General features: G+C 38.0%; 1 protein-coding gene across 11 annotated transcripts in view; it reads left to right on the top strand.

Annotated features, from left to right (window-relative positions):
• DMD (dystrophin) overlaps positions 1-20,805 on the top strand; it is a 1,138,094-nt gene that overhangs the window by 919,896 nt on the left and 197,393 nt on the right. For all 11 annotated transcript variants that reach the window (XM_075097793.1, XM_075097785.1, XM_075097765.1 and 8 more), the window contains 2 exons: positions 14,476-14,648; positions 18,220-18,376. In XM_075097793.1, the coding sequence (XP_074953894.1) occupies positions 14,476-14,648; positions 18,220-18,376 (330 nt within the window). The remainder of the gene's footprint in view (positions 1-14,475; positions 14,649-18,219; positions 18,377-20,805) is intronic.

Genomic DNA, 20,805 nt, shown 5'->3' with positions numbered 1-20,805 from the left:
CAGTACAGGCTGGGGTCAACTGGCTAGAAAACAGCTTTTCAGAAAATTATATGAAGGTCCTAATCAGCAATAAGTTGAAGACAAGCCAGCAGTGTACCCTTGTAGGGAAGAATTAAAAAAAAAAAAAAGAGGTCAGCTAAATCTTGGGCCCTGTTAGCAGGAAAGTAGCCATCAGGTTGGTCCAGAGGAATTATTCTTGCTTTCTATTGAACTTTTGAGTCTGCAGCTGGAGTGCTGTGTCCAGTTTTGGGCTCCCCAATACAAGAAAGAAATGGACACACTAGAGGGACTCCAGTGAGGGACCAGCGAGGTGGTTGGGGGCTGGACCACCTGATACATGAGGAGAAGCTGTTAGAGCTGGACTTGCTCAGCCTGAGGAGGAGATGGCTCAGGGGAGAGCTTACTCTCTCTACAATTGCCTGATGGGAGACTAAAGAGATGGCAGGGCCGGGCTCTTCTTAGGTGTGGACAGTCACAGGATGGCAACAGGGGCAACCTGGAACATGGGAATTTCTGATTATGTAAGGAATTATTTCCTTTTTTATTTTTTTTCACTGTGAGAGTGTTCAAACACTGGAAAAGGGGACTGTTGTGAGATCTCCATTCTGAAGACATTCAATGCCCAACTGGGCAAGGCCCAGAGCATCTTGCTCTCACTGGCTGTGCTTTGAGCAGGAGATTGGATCAGATGGCCCTCGAGGTCCCTTCCTTCCCAAGTGACGCTGTGATTCTAAATATCAGCTCATACTGTGTTTTGTAGCAAGCGTGACTGGACAGAGGCGTTTCTGGACTTGTATGGTGTTGTAGATTTTCACTTGGCATGGTTTTCTTAATTGAACAGTTGAATCAAGAATCTGTGCACTCTTACATTCTTCTAATCTTCATTGCACTCAGCATCTATATGATGTGTATTAAATTACTTTTTGTTGCAACAGAGTAGAAAGGTGCATGTTTCATTTTAACTGCAAACATTGTGTGTGAGATTCTTAATGGATGAGGTTTTTTGTTAAGGGTTTGGTCAGCATATCACTGTACTTCTAGGGCCCTAATAAACCCAACTAACAGCAACATTTAATTTTGATAATCTGTTTTCCATAATCACTTCATGAATATTTCTCCTTTTAAACAGAGATACCTATCACACAGTGTTTTCACAAACTGTTAAATCTACTGAGCTCTTGATATTTGATCACGGTAACGAACTTAAATATTTTAGAATTTCACTTTACTCTCTGCTGAAAATCCTATTTCCTTGTGACTTTGCTGCATTATTTTTTTTTCATTTGGAGAGTAGATTAATTCTACCTTTAAAATGGAGAAAATTCCAGAGTATCTGACTTTAAAAAAAAACTATTTGAGTCAGAACATCCGAGGAGGATTTTATCCAAGTCAGGAGTTTAAACAAATCATCAAGATTGTAAGACTTGAAAATAAATAAATAAAGTCACAGGTTACAGAGCTCTTCTGAGCACTTTTTAAGTGGCTGATGATGCTCAGAATATCAGAATTATGTCTGTGCCAAAAACCATATGTGCCTGGTTTTCGTGCTATGCAATACAATCTGCAATTTCTTCTTCTCTTTTTGGTTCCATCTTGGGAGGGGAGGGAACAAACAAAACACCACCTTCATAAATATGAGAGAGATGCTTTACTGCTACAAAAATTTTCGAAGTATGTTGCCAAAACATTAACAGCAAGATAAAATACATCAGTCTAATTCTGTAAAGAGAGGATGATAAACAGAATGCAATTGGAGAATCTTCATAAGGAAAGGGCTTATGACTGTAACTATTCCATTAAATCAGCCTTTTGTGGATAGCAGCCAGTAAGGTTCATGGAAAATATTGAAGGAGACGTTTTGTAGAAAACAGTAGAAACTGATAATGGAAGTTATGAAGTTGCTTTTTACAGAGTAGAAATATAGGGTGTTAATCCCCAGGAAATGCAAAGAAAACTAGGTGTAGAAAGAGTGTGAATATTTCTATTAAGTCCAAAGTAATCTTTTGGTAAAAATTATGCTCCTCCTTTCTCTGAGCCTGATACAGATAGATGTGAGAACTAATAAGTGTGTATTAAAAAGCTGTAATTTTTAGAATAAAATTGAATGTGGGGTTGGCTTTTTTTTCATGTGTGTTGGATGTGTTATGATTGAATCCAAAGAGGATCTTGGAGGACCAGTTTTGGATGGCAGCCATCCTGTTTTAACTCAGCTTATACTGCTTCTCCTACCCACTATTGGCAGGGTTCATACAAAAGCAGCTACTATCAGTATCTTTGGGTACGCTACATGAAGGCTGTCCAGAAACCTTTGGTTTATACCGTTGCTGCAAAAGCTGCTGTGGGAGTAAAACAAGCATGGCAAGCCAGGTTTCCATAATAACTGTTTTCTATATTTTTTTTTCCATTGGAAGTATTACTTCACTTTTAAGTATCAATTAGCATTTATTTTTAATAATAAACTGATAGCCAGTTCCTTTTTCTTGCAATCTAATATGCTGGTTTTGACAGTGTGTCTTCCAAGATTGGCTGTGGTACCATGCAGTGCTCCTCAGCACCTGACTTTTTCAACTTTGGGTGGTATTACTAATGTGCTGGACTGTATGTTTGAGCAAAGACTTTAGTTTTCTGAGATATCTGAGTCCTGTTTCTGGGTGTATTCCTAAATTTCATTAGTATGTAGTACACTGGGATATTTTACGAACTGGGTTCTGAAAATCTATCAGCCTCATGTTTGTGTCACATTTAGTGTATTGTCAAGACTAATGAGAGCTACATATTAAACTTCTGCATATCAGAGCAACTTTGTCGTGGTTAGTATTGAAGTCAAGTACTTGCAGTGTCCTATGTCAGCAATTTATAAAGTGTTTGCTAAGTAATCTTGACTGAAGTACTATAAAAGCAATTCCAGGGCATAAATTTGGGCCTGGATGGCATACTCTGGAGTGACAGCAGGAGATGGCGGCATATTTGATCTCTAAAGGAACTTAAGTAAGAGCATATGAATTTCTCACAGTATTTAAGGTCTGCCTAATATATAGACTTACTGACAGGAGTGTACTCTGTCCTCTGAGAACATATGTAAACCCTGAGTTCTTTTTTAAGTTTAAAGAGAAAGACTCTGATTCTAGGAAGGAAGGGTTTGGGTTTTTTATTTCCATATATATTTCCTGTATGACTCCTATTACTGCCATCATACCCATCTCAGTTCCTCCTTTAGTACTAAGTGCACTTTAATTTTAAAAATGTGTATTTTACTTTACTTTGCTTTTTAGTTTTGGATTTTGTTTTGTTTTGGGTTTGGTTTCGGTTTTTTGAGACAGAAAGGTAAATAGATTAATGTATCAGCGACTTTTACCTTTATTTCTATAATGGTATCTACATTTATCTCTCTGGCTGTGTTCTTTATTTTGTTAGTCTTAGAAGTCTTTATTTATGGAAAAATTCAGGTAGGCTTTCATTTTTCCTCCAAAAAAATATAAACAAGCCTCAAAAAGGCATAAATAATTGTCGCAGGTGACAGTCTCAATATGCAGTTCTTGAAGCCACTTTTTCCTATCTAAATCTAGATCAAAACACATGACTTCACCAACCAATACAGCCTCTAAATTAAAATTATTTAATTTTTATTATGATAATGGGATTATTTTTCTATTACCAGAATTGAAGGGAAGATAGAGGGAACAAGTGTATTTTTTTTCAATCAGTGAATTTGAGAAAGTTAGTGATTTAAATCGATTTTTTTTAATGACAAGGTGAAAAATATGAACAGAAATAGCATTTATCTTAAAAAATAAAAAAAAGGTTAAGTGTAGATGAGCTTGTTTTTATTCATCAGAACTTTCCGGTGATCTCATTATTTCTTCAGTGATAATTATTATTTTAATCTGAAAAAGTATTTACAGTGGGAGTGCATGCATCTTGCTAGGAAATCCAAGAAAATACCCAATAATTCTTTTCAGGATGTAAATCTTATTCAGAGACCCCTTGACACAGACATCCTGTTCAACTTTGCATTTGATTTTTGGATGCAACAAAAAATGATCAGTCTTTGCACAGAGACACCAATGAATATGGTAGTTAAATTTGCTACTTTGACAGATTTTGTTAAAAATGTCTTCCTTTTTCGGATTCTGAACTTTTGCTAGTTATTTGCTTATTTCAAGGTAGTCAACATGCATCATTACACCATCTGAAGTAACTCATAGCAGAACATACTTCTGGGTGTGGCTGCCTCTGTGATTCAGGTTGTTCTGCAATAACTGAATGTGGTGGAAATTCTTTGAGCTGAAAAATTGATGAGGATGAAACTTTTCCTCTTATATCAAATCTCTCACAGATGCAGCTCTCCAATACAATAGCATACTGAATGGTTAAACATCTCAACGTGCGGGTTCACAATACCAAGTTAATAGGCAAGAAGTAATGCTATACATTTTAATTTGGCTCTTGGGTTTGGGGTATTCATGGAAGCACAGTACTGGTTTAAAAGTGGAAGTCCTGGTGTTGTGATTGGTGTTGGTGTGAGCAGGCAGCTGAGGATTTTGAGTCAGAGATTCAGAAGGAAAGGCCCACTGCGGGAGGCTGTAGCACCATCTTCCCCTCGAGATTGTGCAGTGGGGTGCAGCTGCTGGCAGCTCCTTTTTGCACCAAACCTGGTCCTGAGCTTGCAGCTTTCATCACCACCTCAGCCCATTTGGCAGCAGCTGTTCGGGGCTACCTGAGCCTCTGTGGCTCTGCCCGTTGTAGTGTTTAGAAAGGGGTCCGTTCACACAGGGAGGTGCCATAATCCCACCGATACTAGTTTTGGCTTGTTGGCTTCTCACCGGCTATCTGAATGTGTGATACCCCTCATACCAAGCAGGGTCACAGTTATAACATCATCAGGAGGATAAAACTAACTTGCTTAATGGCAGTCTAAACCCAGCTCGTGTTCATTGTTAATGGGTAAATCGACCAACACTTGGCATTTTGTGGTGACAGGAAAAGCCCACATGAAAAGGTTGAAGTAACTTTGCTAGTAGTTGGCTGCCCCAGGCTAGTTTTCTCTGTGGTAACTTTTCTATCATCTCTTGCTTAAAACCTAGAAAGTCAGAAGATCCTGAGACCACACTAGCATGGCCTGTATCCCCACTGAAAATCAACATTAAGTGTCCCTTTGCCCTTCATGCTGCCTGGGTTTCCTGTCCTCCTGGGCTTGTCTCAGGACACCTTGGGTAGGAAGGATTTGATACAAGTATATGCAGAAGCACTTCAGCTTTTTCAGCATTCCCTCTTGCATTATGCCCGCTGGGTCCCACTTAACCTGCCATTGATTAAGAATAGTTAACTGCAGTGGATCTTGCACTTTAGTTGAGAGTAATACCTGAAATAGTATAAATCCCTGATTGAAATCTCATTATCTTTGGAACAATATTAACTTCTAAAGGGAGCCCTAAAACCAGTACAGCTATTTTTCTGCTTGAACCAGTTTTAATAAAGTATAATGTGTGAGGCCTCTAGTTTCTGCTTTATGTTCTGTGTTATTCTCTTTAGAGTTTTAATAAGACTTCATGTTGTTTTAATTAATTGAACATCATATTATGAATCTGATATACCGATTATTTTTCTCCAGGCATTAAAGATGTCATCCATAAAAATATGAAATGTCAGAATTTATTTATTAAAAAAAAAAGATTGCAAAAATTATTTGTGACAGAAGAAATTAGGACAATATATTGAACCAAAGTAATTTCTTTTAATTATAAAATTATCTTAATTTTTATTTTAAAAGGGTTTGGAAGAGGCTTGCATATGTTTGTGTATTTGAGGAAGGGTGAAATTATATATTAATTACATAGGTGGTAAAATATGAGGTCTTATTGTTACATGTTGGTGCACTGAAACTTTAGATCCTTTTCTGTGAAACAAATATACTCTTGTATATACAAATAATTTTTCTTCTAGGAATGGCCATTTATAATTAACAAATCTCAGGTATATTTCACTATTGGTTGGTGACAGAGAAGAAAATGTTGTGCTTTCTTCTTTCGTAAGATTTCTTTTCCTTCTAGTCTTTGAGGCAGTTGTGCAGGTCACTGTTTCTGACTGCTTGTTGTAAAAGAAAATTGGTATGAATTTGAAGTACTGCAATGTCAGTGGAATTAATAGAGGTAGATGCTTTCCAAACTATCCATCAGGACTTTCAGACCTGCTTTTGTGCTGTTACTGTTTCACCTCTGGCAAATGGGGAGAGGGCAAAATTAGACATGCTGAAAGTAGCAGCATAATTATTCTGCTGCAGAAAGATTTCTGAAAGATTGACAGGGTGGACGTGTTGACAGAATGTGCAGGTGTAATGGCATTAGACTTTTCTTGAAGTACGGGGGTAAGGACCTGCATATTTGTTGGGAGCAGACTTCCTTCTAAAATCTAGAAAATGATGCTATTTTGTAATGGGTCTAATGGTTTTACTTTCAGAAAATTGTGTGTATGACTACGTGCATATTTATGCTGTTTCCTTCCTACTCACCCAACCCTCAAATACAGTTTTCAAATGCAGGTATCTAAGCCCATTCTCAGATGTCTCACTAGAGGTAGATGATTTTCTGACATACAGAACAGTCACAACTCACACTTTAATACATACACTTTATTTGCTTTGTTGCATTTCCTTACCTGAAAGGTAGTACAGGCTATGGTAGTAAAATAAACATCATACAGTTACACCATACAGTAAAAGTTCTTCATTGCTGTGGCAACTAGGAATTTTTCTGCCTCAGTGTAACCTCAGATAACATGTAGTTTCCTTCTAATTAGGGTTTCCATCCTAGATATAATGACAAGAAAAATAGACAAACAGTAAAAATAACAATTTCCATTAAAGTTAGTATTACCAGAATAGTTTCTTCTTCTCTAATCTAATGGCAAGGATTTGACTGGATCAAATCCTAAGTGAAACTGTCTCTACAAACATAGAAAGCTCTCTATGTTTAAAGATTGGTTTCTTTATCTATTTATTTGTATTTTCATTACATGTAAATGAAAGTAGTTACTCAGCATTTTTCTCGGTCTTCAAGAAACACACCAAGAAATCCATAAACTCTTCCAAAACACATGGAATTATGTAATAATTTATACTTAATTATACTTGACTAGAAATTAATTGTTAGATGTCTCATAAAAATTTGTTTGATTATTTCCCTATGAAGAAGGGAGAAATATAAGGCCTTGTGCTATGTCTGAAAAGCCAGCCCTGTGAAAGAGGATCTGCACAATAAAGACTTGTACATATGTTCAAATGATTGGGCTGGTGCTCTTGAGAGTTACTACTCCATAGCTGAGGCAGCTCACTGTTAATGAAATGAAGAAGCCCACACCATGTTTTCACAGTTTCTGTCTGTCAGCAAGAGATGGCCACATCCTCAGATGCACCATCTCTTGGAGTCTAAAAATAACCTAAATTGAAGGATGTTTTGCTTGTTTATGAGGATAATCTTTTCTGAAGACAGGGCCCAATTTGCTAATAAATATTTTGTATCTTCTTTCAGATGAAAGAAGTTTTCAGACAAGAATTTTGGTCCCTTCTTAATTCTGGGACTGGTAGAATTTAAAACCAGAACAGTGATAGATGCAACTTAAGCAGACTGTTTTCTGCAGAGCAAAGTTATACTTCTAGTTTCCACTCAGAACACCTGATTCTCTCTTAGAGGACTGACCCTTATCCTTTGTTATCTTGAAAAATGTGTTTGGAACCTAGAAATACTTTAATGATATTCATAAGCTTATCTTCCCAATAGAAAAGACTTTTTTATCTTTCTTTTTAATCAAGTAATTAGCATGAAATTCAGAGATGTAATCATACCAGACTGGAATTGGGGTCATGCCATACACAAGCTGAATAGGAGGCTTCATGACATGATGATGTATAGCCATTTCAAAACAATGCTTTTAACTCAATAATTCTGCCCTTTAATTACATTTTAAATCTCATTTGAGAAGGTTTTATCATTATGTAGATTTCTCAGTAAATGCTTTCCTTCTTAGACCCAATAAAAACTCTGCTTATGGACTGGGAGAACAAATTATTTAAAAGCTTGATGAAGGGACCAAAATCTTCTTTCCCACTTTGTTCATTGTGACAGAGCTTGGTTGTATTAGCTAAGGTGGTCTATATGATAACAAAACATTATACTCATTAGTGTTAGATTTTCACCCTTAGATTGTTTGGAAACAAAATAGGCCCCTAAATCTTATCTCAATTAGTTGTATTTTGAGCTGAGAGAAAAAAAACGAAACCCAACAACGAGTTCTTAGGACTATGATATTTAAAAGAGGGAACTCCACTTGGACCAGTAGCGTCTTGCAAAGCAGAAAAAATACTTGTCTTTTGTTACATCATTAATCTAAGTCACAGTATTTTCAAACTAGAACTAGTGATTTATTTTGTTGTTTGTTTTTTTTTTAAAATACATTTCTTTCTGTTTAAATACTTTGAGGATAATGTCTAGCTCACAAGAATGGATTGTCATAAGGAGTAGTGCACACTGGCCTTCTCTTGCCAGAAACAAGAGGAATAGATCAAGAGCATCTTGCACTTAGTCTACCACTTGTGCTTAAAATGCATTGGACTTGCTGTGCTGCAGCCATTAATTCAACATCTCCAGAACTCTATCATCCACAAAACCATTCCTCTATCTAGCAGGCAGAAGAATAAGCTGTGGTCCTGAAAAAGGTGGCATGTATGTGGGTCTTTTTGCTTCCAAAGGCTGCTGGAGTCTGCAGGGGTATAAAAAAAACCCCAAACAAACAAAAAACCCAAAAACCAAACCTCAAACTCACTGAACCCTCACACAGAGTTTAATGCTTTAGGCAGAATCAGTGTTTTGCAGAAGTTTAGATATAATTAAATAATTTAATTAGATATAATTAAATAAAAAGTAGGATGTTTAATTTGAAATCCAGTCCCTAAGTTGTGCTGGACAGAACTGCAAATACAGGCAGTGACTCCAGTTCCTGCATCTGTAGAAGCCATAAGGATGTTACAATAAAAACTTTGGCAGGGGAACCTTTTTTAGTTATACCAGCTGAGCTCCCCTGTTGGTAAAAATTCATAGACTATGCCAACCTCTAAGAGCTACTCTATCCCCTTTGAGTCCATAGAGCAGAAAACTGTTCTTCCTACATGTGCTTTGCTCAGTAGTATTGTTAGAACAAAAAAAATACAATACTGACTTGAAACAAGTTTGTAAGTTCTGCCTTCTTGAGGCACCTGAAATAATGTTTAACCAATAAGGATGCAAAATAAAAGCAGGAGGAAACCTACATTATTGAGGAGTTTAGAGATCACCACAAAAGAACATAAAAATTTAAGTTTTTTACTCACAGAAGGCTGTATTTTAAAGAGAGTAAGGAATGGAAGAAAGGGAAGGGGAGGGAAAAGAGGGGAAAAGAAGGGAGAAAAGGAGAAGAAAGAAGCAGGAAAGGGAAAGGAATAAGGAAGAAGAAAAATAAAAAAGAGGAAGGAAAAGAAAAAGGAAAATAGAAAAATATAGATAAAAAGGAATAAAGAGGAAAAGACAGGAAGAGGAAGGAAGGAAAGAATGGAAATCAAAGAAAGGAAAGAAAGATGAAGGGGGAAAAGAATGAAAGAGGGAGGAAGGAAAAGAGGGAAAGGAAAGATGGAGGGCAATGAGAAAGAGGAGGAAAAGAAATGAAAGAAGGAAAGGAAGGAAGCAAGGAAGAGAAAAGCTAAAGGGGAAGGAAGAAGAAAGAAAGGTAGAAAAAGAGCAGAAAAAAGGAAAGTAGGAAAAGAGAAAAAAGGAAAATGCAAAAAAGAAGGATTACATAATTCATACAGTCTGTACAGTATAAGAGGTTTAAGAAAATATTCTACTAATTCAAACTATTTAAAATGTTTAGCTGTTTTTTTTCCAGAAATTATTTAGGGGAAATATAATATACTCTGTTAATATAAATATGAAGGGGATGATTAGTTCAGCTAACTGCACAGATGGAGAGGGATTATAGAGGGATCTTTGTTTTGTTTTGAATAACTTTATGACAGCTTTTCTAGCTATTTCAGTGTTAGTATTACAGAAACAGTACTGTAAGTATAGTACTTCTGAGCTATGTATAGTCACACAGGTATTATGTGCTGATGTTTGGAGTACATGTATGTAATTATGCGGACTAACTTTATTTTTTTAATTACTGTTAGTAAAGACCCCTTTTTTCCTCTGTGTTGATTTCCTTTAATCAGATGGTGCTGCCTTTAATTTTGTAAACCCTCGTACCTCAATTAATGCCACAGTACCTAGAAAATGTGAAATGATTCACTGCAAATGAAAAGTACAATGCCAAGGAGGGAACTGAGTTTACAGACGAGGATATAAATGTTTTAATTTATTCAGATTATTACACAATTAATTTTGTTTCCACCTTGTGTAGAAGACAAATGTTTTGCCAGCTGTGCTGCATTAGTTTCCATGTCTTAATCTGACTCACGTATAGTCCAACTAGTGTAACTAATTCCTTTTTTCCTAGGACTTCATTTTGCTTCCAGCCTACCACTCCCTCTCTGATGTATTTCCAGAATAATGGCAGATTTTGCCATGTGTCATGTCCTTTGTGCGCCATGCCTATATATTGCATGTGGGATATAAAGGATATTGACACTGATTAATTATTTCTGATAACGTATCTCAAACCGTATTGAATTCTTATAGGACTGTCTCTGCTATGTGGAGGCTGACAGGACTTTCAATACACTGGGTTTCACAGCAATGGCTCTGTTGTGTTTTACAGGGCTCTGTGTAAAATAAAACATGTGGAGCCACAGATGAATTTCTTTTACGTACCAAGAGGATTGGTACAGAGGGGATGTGTACTTCTATGGAGAATGCTAGCAGTAGTTCCAAGGGGAAGTGAGTTCCAAGTGAGAAATATATCCATCCCCTAGCCTGATGGCAGTATTGGGTGTGCTGTCCTATAGCCTTAGTGTACTTCTTCCCTGAAATCATGTGCAGAGGTTTCAAGGGCTCAGGATAAAAGCAAAACAGCCAGAGCAAATTTCCTCACCCTGTTTTGTCCAAGCAGCCTGTTCCCCTCAAGACAACTTTGTCATCTCTTTACAATTCTTAGTTATGTGACTTAGCTCTAGACATATTCTATATAGTATAATTATGTAAATACACATTTTTAAATGTGTAGAAACTTATATTAGCTATTCATCAAGGTTTCTATGAACAAATATTATGGCACCTTTTATCATCTAACTATATAATTCACCTTAATAAAAGGGATTTCACTCTGAAGCTCTTTGGCAAATCTGTCCTTGATGAGGCTGCAGTTCTTCCTAAGCAGTTCAGCTTACTCTAAGCAGTAACATGCGATCAGAAAGATGCGGATTTGCAGACTGACTTAGGCCAATAACCAATTCTCATTAATGAATTACTGTAGCCAATGTATTCTTTCATTATTTGTTTTTAATTTTGCTACCTGCTCTTTTTAAGGGAATCTATTTCCACACAGCCTCAGTAATAACCACTACAGCAAAAATGCAGCACAAAGTCAACCTAAGTCTAGCTGTAACTCAGTAGGATTGATATACCAGGGTTGACTTTTTATCCTCTGTCATTCCTCCACGTGTTTGAACACATTGGAAAAGATGAAAATGCAGCAAATAGTCTTTATTTAGTCTACATTCTATGCTTCTTGGTATGATGTGTAACGATAGCATACTTTTGCAAATATCTTAGGGGTTGAGATGAGATGAGATTAAATAAATCTTCCTGCTTTATTCTTGTCAAGAAAAAGAATCTAGCTCCTATTGATCTTTCACTTGCATTTTTGACACATGGAAATTACTTACTTCAGAAAGCAAATAAAAGGTGCATAGATCTTTTTCTTGTACTCTGCTTCTCTTGGGAGGTGAAGGAGTCATAAAGAAAGGATCTGAAATGCATCAACCAAAATGGAGTAATTACCTTTGTTGTTGTCTTGCTTCTCTGTCATCATAGACTTCCTGCTTAGCTGGAATAAACTACTTTTAGGAGCATTAAAAGATGTGCAGTTTACACAACTAATTGGGAATACGGAAAACCACATCTTGAATACTAAGCTTTTGATAAGTGTGGTTCACTTTTTGTTTGTTGTCTGTTTAACTGTCCACATTTATTGTGATACTCTCTAGTATTCTGAAACAAAAAAGATATGGCTTGATTTTATTTTCAGAAATAAATATGTGTCAGAGAAAAGCGTGGAATGTGTAGACTATGAGAAACTTTTTCTAAATCAAGAAAAATATGGAAGTGCATTTTTTTGTGTGTGTCTGTTATAAAATGCTGAGTGTATGCACAGTAAAACACCAAGGGGCCAAAGATTTGATAGCTTTCTGCTGTGAATTATTATTCAAACATACATGTCTCATGGCACATGTTCTTGTTGAGGAAGAGGCAGCTGCTTTCATCACCACTCTAAAAACTAAGCATTTTGTGCAACATATAGTGCATGTGATAATTCTTTAATTCAGCAATAGATTCATTGGTTTTTAAATGTGGAAGTAACTGGGAAGTATACAAATATTAACATTGAACCTTTTTTTAATGTGAACTTTATCCTTTCTTACTGTTTTGCTGTTTCCATCAGGTTTGTAATACTTAACATAGCTTAAATAAAACCTCCAAATACATACATAAAGAGAAAGAAGTTTGGTAATATATTCATCAGTGAAGCAAACAAAAACAAAATATCGCAGCTGGAAGCTGAAGCTAGCAACATTCAGACTTGAAGTAAAGTACAAATTTCAAGTAAGGGCATTCACACCAGGAGTATTACACATGGTTATGTACCTTAAAAATGACATTTTTAAAAATCTAAATTGTCTATTTAACATCAATAAATAAAGATACTATTTATAATACAGTTGCATTATGCAGAATTATTCCAAACTCATTCCTAACTACTTTACTGGTAGGATGACCATAGATAAAGTAAAGTAGTTGGACAAGAACTCCTATACTGTACCAAAGACCTTCCTAGCCCTCCTTGAAATTGCTCCAAATACAGTGCTAGCTGTTACTGTGCAAGAAATGGTTATCCACCAAAGGACGACATTTGGAAGAGCAGTAGGTGAACTAGCACGATCTACTCATGATTCAGTGCAGCTAACATTGCACTTAAAATATCAAATAAAACCAATTCAATTAGGAACACACCAAATAGGCAAGTTGTGTGCACCCCTCCTTCAAAGTCATCCTTCTAAAGAGAATTACAACAAATTTCCATTGGGGGCTATCTGTGATGCTCAGTTAGCACTGGGTCTTCCTCTCCAATGCTACAAATTGTTTCCCCTTTCACACTTCATCCCCAGCACTCCCATTTCAGGCAGCAGGAAACAACCACCAGAAATCTTAATGCCCAAGTATCCCAGGAGGAAATGCAGAGCTTTATTCACTACGTCGTTTTCGTGGTTTCTTTGTGTATTTCTTTAAAAGTAAAAGTACTTCTGTGCATATGTGTCTGTATATAGAGTATGTGTGTGCTCATGTATGTGGGTATTTAAATTATTATTATTATTACTTTTATGCTGTTTAAAGAGCTTGATTCAACCACTGTTCACCGCAACTAATCTGTGACCTCATGGAGCTGCAGCATGCAAATGTCTTGGAGCAGGGCGGCCAACGTACAAAGGCTGCATTGAGTGTGTGGGCAGGCAGGAATGCTGGTACCAGGCAGCTCCCTAAAGAATGTTCTTTTGGCAGAAACAGCCTTGCTAAAAATGAGGAGGAAAAATGAATCCAAAATGTAGAGCTGGCCTGCAGTTACAAAGTGATAAGAAAAGTTGGCTGTTCAACATGAGCTGCCAGTTGCATATTCTAGGTCCTTGCTATTCTCAGGCCCTCCTACAGCCATGGCCCTGACCAGTGTTTTGATATAGCACAAAGTGGCTGTTTATTGCTATTGACTGCTGAGGCCTGTGCTCCAAAATGCGTTCTGTCAACAGAATGTAAGTGATCTTGGCATTTTAAAGCTCAGCTGCTGTAGACACGTAGATTTCTTGGAATTGCCATGCAGCAGGACCGGTGTTGCAGTCCCCAGCTCAAACTGAAAATGTTGCACAGGAAGACATATCATGTGAAGGTCAGATTTACCTGAGATCCTGAGAGTTTTGTGGGTTTTTTCTCTCCTCATCAGCATAGTAGATATATCTTGTCCTTGCTTTGTTGCCTGTCAAAGGCTAGATTTCGAACTTTCTAAATTCTGTTCAGTGTGCTCTGTATGGAAAAAAAAAAAGTGCCATTCAACGCAAACGGCCTTCGCATGAAAGAGAAATATGGCTGTGCATACAGTACAAGATATTGCTATAGAAGGAGTATAGGAGGAGTAAAATCCGTGCTAACTCTGTGTTATACCAAGGATTTTTCTACTCCTGTGAGAAGTGATATTTTCTACAATTTTGTAAGAATTCACAAGTATTATTTTCTGTTTCTTCCATAGGAACTGCAGGCAGAAATTGATGCTCATACTGACATCTTCCACAACCTGGATGAAAATGGGCAGAAAATCCTGAGATCCCTGGAAGGCTCTGAGGACGCAGCCCTATTGCAGAGACGTCTGGATAACATGAACCTCAGATGGAGTGATCTTAGGAAGAAATCTTTAAACATTAGGTAGGATCTGAATGTAAGCAAAAGCCTACAGTCGGTGCATAAAGGGGACTGCTGCATTTTGGCAGTAAAAGGTTTTGATTTTGTTTCTGATAATACTATTTCTGTCCATTTTGAAATTATTTGTGTGGTTTTGAATGCTGGCTTAACTCTGTAAGAATGATTAGGTTTTTTTGGTGTGAAAATCATAGTAGGGGATTAGGATTTGAGGCATATGATGAGGTTTTGTAATTACAGAAGGAAAGATTAGCATGTTTGTACAGTAACTGTACCCCCTTTAAATGCAGGCTTTTTCTGCAGCTGGGTATGACTTATCAATGAGTCACGAGAGAAAGTTATTAAACGACCTATATTTATGATAAGCCTTATTTATAAGGCTGCTAGTTCCAGTGTAAAACTAAGAATAGCTTTGCTAATAAGAAGACACATTATTTAAGATTTTAGCTGTTGTCTGGAGAGTGGACAGAATTACCAAATAAAATCCAGGGGTGAAAGGAAAGCCATAGGTAGTGTCAGGAGAGGAAAATATTCTCCTTGGAAGGAAAACTGTAATAAATGGTAATGTTACAAATGCTGAAGCAGAGGTACAGGCTTCAATGGGCTGAAGATTGCTTTTCAAAAGAAATTGTCCAGGAAGATTCTGTTCAGAAATATGACTTTTACAATAGGCAACACAGCTCTGTTGCATTTAGTCTCGGGTGTTTTTCATTTGCTTGCTTGCTGTGTATTGGTGGTAGTTCAGAGGGCAGCAAAAGGCAGAAGTGTTTTTCAGTGTATGAAATATTGCCTCTTTTCAGCTCAGGCCATGAAGGACATCAGTCTGTGTAACGACAAAAGCTATCTTGATAACATCAATCATTAAAAATAAATGAAGGATGTGAGGTTGAAAAGATATTAGTAGCTAGAGTAAAATTCCTTCTTTTTTTTTTTTTTTGAGGAGCAAAAGAAGAGGGATATAACCCTTCAAGATCTCTCTGAGAATTTTTTCTTCTTTTACCCATGACCTTGCCAAAATGCAGTGATGTTTGATAAAAGAAAAACAGTCCATTGGCCAAATATTATAAATTAAATATATGGAATTTTCTGTCTTTCAGTTTTTGCAGTTCAATGTATTGCTGTCATTAATCGAGTCAGAAATAGTAACCCTAGTTATATCACAGTGACTTCTTGCATTAAACATTCAAAACAACAGACCTCCTCTCTCAAATATTTGCTTTCAGTAAAAGGCTCAAGGTGTTCAACAATTTATTGATTAAGATAAGAAACAATTTTAACTTCGAAGACATTTCATTTAAATGTTGCTGGCCACCAGACTGGATGAACACGCTATTCTCAGCCTGTCTGCTTGGAGCTATTTCTTTCCATCACACGCTATGGAATGGATTTCATCATAACTACCAATGCTTGCACAGAAGAGGTATAAAAGCAGAAATACGAAATGTTCCCCAGGCAGCAGTCCCACAAGTCTCCTTATTTAGCATAAGCTTTAGACTGCTGAAACAGAAGACCCATGCTGTCGCTCAGCCATTCTTTTCTAAATCTATTAGATGAAATATATGGTAGATATCAAGAGAAGCCAAGCTCATTTCCATTATTACCTTTTTTTCGTTCTAATAAGTCAGTATGGTTTATCCTAAGAAACACTTTCTTTCTTATAAAGAACTAATTTTTAAAAACTTTTTTCCTATTATCTCTTTTGTCTGCACATGCTTGAACATAGTTATAAATCTGAGTGTGTGCATATAATGTACACTAACATGCACATACACATTCCCAAAGCTGAAAGAAGGGCAGAACAAGATGGGTTCAGGAAAACCGTTCACCAAACTGGAGAAGGTCAGAGCACAGCAGCAGTAACAAAACTGCTTTGAATCACTCTTTCTGCACTCTTTCCCTGTAAAGCTGGACCTGGGGAAGCAGGGAAGACCCTAGTGTTTGCCTCCGGTTACTGCCTTTTCTGGAGGAGGTGGAAGCTTGCATTTGCTAAGATAAACATGGGAGATGGGAGTTAACCTGACTCGGAAACTTGGCTCCCTGACTGTGTCCCCTCCAAAAGCCCTATGGTCCTTTATGTGGCTGTTGCCCCCTGGAACTCCCCATACAACATTGCAGCTTCTCTCCCCACTCATTGCTTTCAGAAGCATCCTGGGGCTTCCCCAGCCCTTGCTGCCTGCAGGGCTGGCCTTTCCGCAGCAGCCCCACAGCTGCCCTGTGAGAGCAGAGATCAAAAGGCAGCATGGTCTGTGTGCCCCCTTCCCACATAGCTTGTAAGTTTGAGAAAGGAGAAAATTTTTCATCAGCTCACACACCAGAGCAGCTGAGCTTTCTGTCAGCCTGTGGCTAATCTGTCCCTTTCCTTTCTCTCTCCTTGCCACTACAATTACCTGGTGTAAGAGGTTAGAAAGAAGACAGGATCCATAGAGCAGTTCAAAGATATACATTCCATATCCATACTAAGTAATAAGGTCTGCAAAATACTGGGTCCATATTTATCACATTTACTTATAGACCATTTTATATGAGATATAGGAGTAGAATTTCCACTGTCAGAAAATATGTGATTTTATGTGCAAATACTGAAAAGGAAATGTTATGCAAACAAAGCTGGATGTTAAAAAAAAATAATACATGAAATAAATTAAAAAAATCTGTTTTTATTTTCCAGTACATATTATCACTTTACTGTTACGTAATACTGCTTTTGGTTTGAATTACTAAGAGGAATTCTTATGTTACCCAGAAGCAAATTAGGACTTTCTTCCCAACCAGCAATTAAAAAGTAGCACATTCATAAGACCAGAAAGACAAAATTTTAGTGTGCTTTATCTATTGGATAAACAAAGTTGAAGACTGGATCAGTCCAGTGATGTTTCAGTCCTATATTTTCTCTCCACAGAAAACAGTTGCTGAAAATTAGTATCTCAATACTTGATCCCAGTATTAAAAAAAATATTTATACATACACAGAGGAAATATTTAGAAGACGTCCTTATGGTGGAGACCTTGTTTGCAAAAATGGCACAGACATTTGGGTAGTGTAAGGGGCGTTTAAGAATTTCCTCAGGACTTTTTTGGGAAAGGATGGCATTTGTTCTTTTATCCTCAATGTGAGCAACCACATGAATCTTGTGAGTTTGAATGGTTTGTTTAGTGGTTTAGAGAAATGCTTGCTCTTCTCTACATTGAAAACTACTCTTTACATCTTAGTTAATTAATCTCCTATTAATCCTAAGAGATGACTAAATTACTCTCATGCTGGTCCTGCATAGCATTTCTACACATTTAGTGAGACTGACAGTTCAACACAGCTATTACTCACTGTTGAAAACTAAAAAAAAAAAAAACAAACCAAAACACAAAACCAAGAGATGGGAAAAGAATGGATGTTTCAGGCCAGGACTGTAGAACCAAATTTAAATCAGTGTTGCCAGAATCTAATTCAAAGCTACTGCAGCTATTTAAAAATCGTTAAGTTAATGAAACACTAGGATCTTTCTCAGTAAATAAGCTTATGCAATTTGGTTTTTATTTTCACTGTGCCTGAATATATCTTATATTTAACACATGCTTTCAGATCCCATTTGGAAGCCAGTACAGAGCAGTGGAAGCGTTTACATCTCTCTCTCCAGGAACTTTTGGCATGGCTGCAATTGAAGGAGGATGAATTAAAACAGCAAGTGCCCATTGGTGGAGACCTTCCCACTGTGCAGAAGCAGAACGATATTCACAGGGTATGGTGTTTTTTTTAAATGATCTTTCAGTCATTGCTTTTTGTATTGCTGGTTAGTGCTGCATGAAACTGTCCTTGTTGGAAGATGTAAGATACCCTTTAAAATACATTTTGGAGACAATGAAAACTGAACTTCTTGCATGATAGTACTAGCTACAATTTTCCAACACAGCTTAGAAAATCAGCCTTTTGGAGAAGGGCATGTTTACTACCAGCTACTTGCCTTTTCTGGAAAGCAACACAGCATTTTCACAGACCTATCACAGACAGCTAGTTTTCATGGCCAGAACAAATACTAACCTAATATTATTTGAGGATTAAATAAGTAGTTCTGAATTTTTTTCTAGATCAGGCATTTAAACTTCATGTGTACTTTTTGAAACCCTATTTTGCTATTGATTTTGGGGAACTTTTGTGAAAAGAGTAGCTGATATCACCGTAATGCACAACCGTGTGCATCATGAAACTATTGTGATAATTGACTATAACTGCCTATGGCTCATCAGGGAATTCTTATGGAAAGGTAATAGCAGAGCGTCGTAAGGGGACTATTCTAGAATAGGCTTTGTAGTAAAAGCGAACCTAAATCCAACACTCGTATGGGAAGTTGGTTTTTTTTAAAACCCATCAAATGAACAACCCCCAAAATAAAACAATAACGCTGAATAATTATTTATACAAAGATTCATGCAGATTTTTTGTGGTAAAGGTATGCTTTAAGTATGTTTCCTGTGTTGAATTAAGTTCACACCTGTCTGGTTCTAACCTAGCTAACCTGTCAGCAGAGAAGAGGTAGCAAGGAGAAGCCCAAAGGCTGTCAAAAGGGATTTGAGAGCCTTGGGATGGATGGTTGAAGGATCAGGTACTCAGGTAGTATTTTCCTTGATCCCCCTCAGTATCAGGGAAGAATACTGAATGGAACAGGCAGGTTCAGCTGATCAACATGTGGCTCTGAGGCTGGTGTCATTGGAGGAATTTCAGCTTTTTTGATCACGAGATGCTATAGTCAGCACCAGGTCTGCTGACATCTGATGGTATTCAGCTTTCTCAGAAGGGGAAAAGGGGTTTTGCTCAGGAGCTAGCAGGGCTGATTGACAGGACTTTAAACTAGATTGGAAGGGGGGAAGGGGCGGTACCAAGCTAGTCAGCGATCGGCAACGGGTAGACACACCAACATTGGAGAAGCTGCGTGCTAGTGAGACTCTTCAGACTGCTACATGTGGTGATGGGCGCAAGGAGCCACGCTTGAAGTGTTTCTACACAAGTAAGCACAGCATGAGGAACAAGCAAGAGGAGCAGAAAGCCTTCGCCCCATCCCAGAGATATGACATCATTGGCATAAGTGAAACCCTGTGGGATGAGTCCTGTGACTGGTGTGCCATGATGGATGGTTACAAGCTCTTTAGGAGGGATAGGCAGGGCAGGCGAGGCAGGGGGGTGGGGTGGCATTTTACATAGCGGAGGAGCTGGAATGCACGGAGCTTGCAGTTGGCGACGGTGCAGTTGAGAGCCTCTGGGTAAGGATTAAGGGACAGAAAAATAAAGCAGATGTTGTCATGGGAGTCTACTATAGGCCACCCAGCCAGGATGACACTGATGAGTTATTCTTTAAGGAACTAAGGGGTGTCTCTAAGTCATCTGCCCTTGTCCATCCATCTGGATGACAACTTCTTGGTATAGGTACTAAGGGAACTGACAAGGAAAGGCGCCATCCTTGACTTGTTGCTTGTTAAGAGAGAGGGCCTCATGGGTGAAGTGGAGATCGGGGGCTGCCTTGGCCACAGTGACCATGAAGCAGTCAAATTTAAAATCTATGGTGACAGAAGGAAAGCTGCCAGCAAGACCTCAACTCTGGACATGAGGAGAGCAGACTTCAGGTTGCTCAGGCGACTGCTCAGTAAGGTCCTCTAGGAAAAAATGCTAGGGTCCATCAGTGCTGGTCGCTTTTTAAGTGCCACCTTCTAAAAGCACAGGAGCAGGCAATCCCAAAATGTAGGACGTCAAGCAGGTGAGGCAAAAGGCCAGCTTGGCTGAGTAGGGATATTCTTCGAGAGATAAGGAGAAAAAAGAAAGTACATGGCCAGTGGAAGCAAGGTCAGGTGACATGGGAGAATTATAGGGATGCTGTTCGCCACTGCAGGGAGGAAATACATGCGCCAAAGCTCAATTAGAGTTGAAGCTGGACAGTACTGTGAAGGGAAATAAGAAGGGCTTTTTTAAATACATTAATGGCAAAAGGCAGGCCAGAAATAACATTGGCCCATTGCTCGATTAGAATGGTAACCTCACAAGCAGGCACACAGCTAAGGCAGAGATGTTTAATCCTTGCTCTCCCTCAGTCTTCAACACCAATGGTGGGCTCAGGGATGCCCAGAGCCCTGGTCTTGAGAACCCTGACTGTGGGAATGATAAACTCCTAGCAAACCCTCA

This window comes from Phalacrocorax aristotelis, chromosome 1 (assembly GCF_949628215.1).
Source record: "Phalacrocorax aristotelis chromosome 1, bGulAri2.1, whole genome shotgun sequence".
NCBI classification, from domain to species: domain Eukaryota; kingdom Metazoa; phylum Chordata; class Aves; order Suliformes; family Phalacrocoracidae; genus Phalacrocorax; species Phalacrocorax aristotelis.
The sequence above is the reverse complement of the archived record's forward strand: the minus strand, read 5'-3'. Positions and strand labels throughout refer to the sequence as shown.